This window comes from Zeus faber (assembly GCF_960531495.2).
Source record: "Zeus faber genome assembly, chromosome: 16".
NCBI classification, from domain to species: domain Eukaryota; kingdom Metazoa; phylum Chordata; class Actinopteri; order Zeiformes; family Zeidae; genus Zeus; species Zeus faber.
The window spans coordinates 1,060,493-1,064,923 of record NC_137202.1 but is presented as its reverse complement, the minus strand read 5'-3'; the positions used below and the strand labels follow the sequence as shown (position 1 = coordinate 1,064,923).

The 4,431-nt window shown below is 41.3% G+C and overlaps 1 protein-coding gene across 1 annotated transcript; it reads right to left on the bottom strand.

The window, feature by feature from the left end:
• Positions 1–2,419: 2,419 nt before the first annotated feature.
• On the bottom strand, positions 2,420–3,784 carry LOC307242467 (dual specificity phosphatase 29-like; the record flags this gene model as incomplete). The annotated part of the gene is given in 5 exon segments (XM_080016962.1): positions 2,420–2,655; positions 3,280–3,432; positions 3,435–3,496; positions 3,607–3,688; positions 3,691–3,784. Coding segments are annotated over 5 exon segments (627 nt in total).
• Between the last annotated feature and the right edge of the window lie 647 nt (positions 3,785–4,431).

Sequence of the window (4,431 nt, the reverse complement as noted above, 5' to 3'; positions counted from 1 at the left end):
TGTTAAGGTATAATGCAAAAGCAAAATTATTATACTGTATTTGATGTGTGTGCAAGATACTGGCTGGTGAATTTTTCTTCCAGGACCATGTTTTTATAATATTGGAGTTTGCTTATTACAATGTAGCCTGTATTATTGATGAAAGTCTGTACTCTACAGTAGATATTTTTAGCAAGACATGTTACTTTGATTTAGTATTGTTTTAATTGAAGTTTTCTGTAACAGGGTGAAATGGATCTATTGGGACCTCAGGTGTTTTATTGTTTTTGCGGGGTTTTGAGGGACATTGATGATAGGCAGGGACAGGTTCATTGGAAGGTCCGATGGGTAGACCAGCCTGATTTTGGACAAATTTTTTTATTTATTTCTGAGGTTCTGAATGTATGCATTTATATGTAACTGTACATATAAATGTAATATGTCCTGTACAGTGATCTAAACCCTTCTTCTTTGCGGTTAATTGATTTGGAGTGCAATAGGTGGTTGCCTGGGACAGAGGAACCGTGAGAAAATTTTCCTGTCTTGATTGTTTGTTGAAAGAACCAAGAAAGGAAGCTGCCAGATGGGTTTTTCGCTCTCACACTCCACAAATGTATTGTATTGCTACGACTAAGCATGTTCAGAAGGGTATATTATAATCATTTTGTTTGTTAGTAGGTGATTTCTATTAAGCCAATTAACGTTGTAGTTCAATGACTCTTATCTTTGTCGAGACTTTGTGTAGTCTCGAAGGGGGAAATATGAGCTGTCTTGGAATGTGTGGCGTCCCAAGACAGCCCCATCATATAAGATAATTATTAAGAGACGGTGCCAGGGGTCCCGAGAGAGAGAGAGCACATCACCAGGGGTCCTGGTGAGAAGGGAGGTGAAATGTGACCTGTGACCTATGTAGGGGAACCAAATGGTAAATGTTGTCTTTGGGCCACTATAAAAGACCCGCCCGAGTTGCATTCGACAGAGAATACTTCCGGCTTTGTTCTCTTCCAGGCTGTCCATGGCAAGTCTGGTGCTGTTCTTTTGTAATAAATCTATTATTTTACTCAAGTCAGCATCAGCGGTCTCTCCTTCTTCATCAACACATCAAATTCATCAAGAAACTACAGTTGTGCACACAACCTGGTCATGAAGAGGTCCAACAGAGCCAAGCAGAGATCCTGCTGACTACGCCAAAACTGTGGAATAAATTATTCTGCAATTATCAGTAAGGTTAATCTGCCTGCTACAAGAAAACAAAAAAATGAGAATATTCAAGATTATTTATTCTGCAGAATAAAGAGAAAGGTTCAGTACTGCTCCAAAGCAGTGTTCTGACCAGTCTAATCTTATTTCAGATCAAGAGGGTTTTATACAAAAACGGAGGGTGTGGCTTGGGTCAGTAATTTACAAGTCTGTGTCCCTCAACTGTCTCCCTGGAAGCCAACCTCAAACAGTAAATTCACAGGAACTTGTAAATGATCTGGCAGACTGTGGTTATTCTTCATCTCCTTACAAGGTAAACAGGGCCAAATATGATCTGGTTCTTCCATGTTAGAATTGACATTGTAGAGAGAAAGAACATTTCTCTTTACATAAAGTTGGGGGGTTCCTGGGAAAACAGAGACAATGTTTTAAAAAAACTCCCCCTCTAGAGGTAGAGGCCTTTGTCCTCATTCAAAATAAATGATCGTAAGCATTTTTCTCTCACACTAGCCAATCACGTTTGTCTAGATCTAGATCTATATAGAAACAAGCCCCGCCCACAGGTTGCACTTGTAAACACAGTATTCACGGAGCAGAGACAGAGCGCAGCGTCCAAAACACAGAGGAGAAGCAGAAAGATGATATATCATTGACAATAGGGTCAGGTCAGGGTTTTGATTTGATAAAATTTTTATTTAAGTGAATTGTTAATTAAAGCAGCTGCACTTTTTAGTTATTGCTCTTCGCCTTCATAATTTCATTCTTTATACAGCCTGCCTACCAATTGTTTTCAAGCTTGATAAACACAGATAATATTTGACTGCTATCTCTCTCATTTGTCCGGGACATTGAAATCTTCCAGGACATGTGGACCGGCAACAATTTTTCTAGAGGAAACTCTGCATGTCCCCCACAAGCTTGGAGAATGTCAACCAAAGTCGGGACGTCAACTTTTAAATGAGGCCTTGTAGATCTAATATGGGTGAAGATTCAACAACTCGATCGTTTAATTCTCACCTCAAATTTGTTCAGAAGCAGATACAATGATACCTAAACTTAACCATCTCTAACCTTAAACCTAAACTCACTGTAACCATCTCTAACCCAATATTTTTTGGACTATTGGGATTTCGGAATAATGGGCCGGTGGCACAATGTGCAGTCCCTGGGCTAGTAATATTTTTTAGACGTTTTTTCTGGACATGTCGAATCGAAACGTCCACGGTTGAGAGTTTCTATGTCATGTTATCAAACTCTTGTTGGTGTTGCGTGTTTTCTGTCTGAGCTTCTCCTCCTGCAGCGTGATGTCCAGCTGTCTGAGTTGTTTCAGGAATCCATGATTGGGCAGAATGCAGCGCCGCAGTCTTACATGCGCCACGGCGTCCACCACGGTTAGGTCCTGCTCCAGCATCAGGTAGGCCAGGACCAGGGAGGCGGAGCGGCTGCGACCCATCATGCAGTGGACCAGCACCTTGTCTGCAACACAGCACATTGGCCCTAAAAAGGTCAAACTATATGGAATCTTAACTGAGGTATACAAATTATTTGCTCTGAGGATTATTATAAAAGTACATCTATAGCAGTGGTATTCAAACTGTGGGGAGTGGAGGAATTCCAAGGGGAAGAACATTTTTCAATGTATATTTTAAGAACTAATTTGACATGACTAATTAAATTTCATGACTTATGTTCATATTTCAAATTTCTAAATCTAACAGGGTACTAGTTTATGTACAATTCCTTCATATTTTCATTTATCTTCACTATTTGTTTCCATTATATCATTTTTTTTATCATTAGTCGTGCACCTTAGCCTGTGTGAATAGGCATAAATGCCACAAATGACTGACTGTACTATAAACTACGTTAGTTTGCTTCTGACAACTTTTTTTTTGTACTTTTTAGACTGTCGAGTCCTTGAAATCCTGGGGGATGGCTCGGCAAAAACAGTTATACCACTGATCTAGGGGAGGCAGGTGCCAAAACCTGTCATACTCAAATTTGCCAAATGTATTCGTGAGCACATTTTCATTCTGCTTCTGGTCATTGTGACAAGGCTCGTCATGCCCGTCAACACCGGTCATTCTACTTTGGAAGTACTCTGCCGTTCTCTGATTGCACTCCAGATGAACTGGGCAGCGGGATAAAAAAACTGAGAAATGTTGAACGTGGGTTTATCATCCGCCTCGACGTCGTAGTACTGGACATCCATATCCCTGTAGTAATCTGCCCCAGTTAGCACGTTATTCCACATCCTGCATTCAGGATGTGGGTAACCCCCATGTTTCTCAAGCTGGGCCGCTCCAAGGCAGTTTTCCTGTTTCAACAGAGGCTCAATCAGCTGTCTGGTGGTTTCCTCATGTGTGTACAAGCACACACACAGGCATCGGGGTCCTTAAGTGTGAGTCCATGTGTGTATGTACTCACTCGTCTCCAATGTAGAGACCAGACCAAACCTGGTTGACGTGCGTGTACTGAACTCCAGCTCCTGACCAGAACCTCAGCTCCGCTCAAGGGTTCCTGGTGTGATGTAGTCGCTGTCAGGGTCCACCTGCACTGTGGTGTAGGGATTCCTGTCGCAGGACTTCTGTGCACGCGCAGACATGGTCCAGGTCCGTTGCTCTGATCTACTGTTCACTTACTCTGCCCAAACTGAAAGCTCTGGGACTGAACCGGTCATGACATCCAGCCCGTCGTGACACTTATCCAGAGTGCAGAGAACAGAGGTTAGTGTGACTAACCTCTAAGGACGAATTTTCTGTGTCTTTCTTTACTGACTGGTGATGCGACTTGGTCGGCTCCCACTGAGAAATCCCTGTCGTGATCGAGTCCGCCGCGTCCACTGCGAGGGACGCTGTTTTTTTTTGTTTTTTTTAACAGATTTAGTGTTTTGGAAATAAATAGTGTATAAATAGACATGTCAGTTTAAATTAAGTATTTCATTAATTTTCTTCCAATCACGTGTTCCTCTTCTGTCGTTTATTTATTGTCCCTCACCAATGGTCTTTTAACGATCATTACTGGATGATGTAGTGCGGGCACAAAAGAGTAGGATGGTTCCTTCAAAGGTTCTTAGAATTTCCTGCGGTGTGGAAATTATGGGAATTTTATTAATTACTTTGCTATGTTGTATAACCATGACCATATAAACTTGTGTCTAACAACATATCTAAATCTATGTAATCACAGAAAAATATGCAAACACATAATGAAGAACACAACCTCATATATCCTCAGTCACATATCTTTATT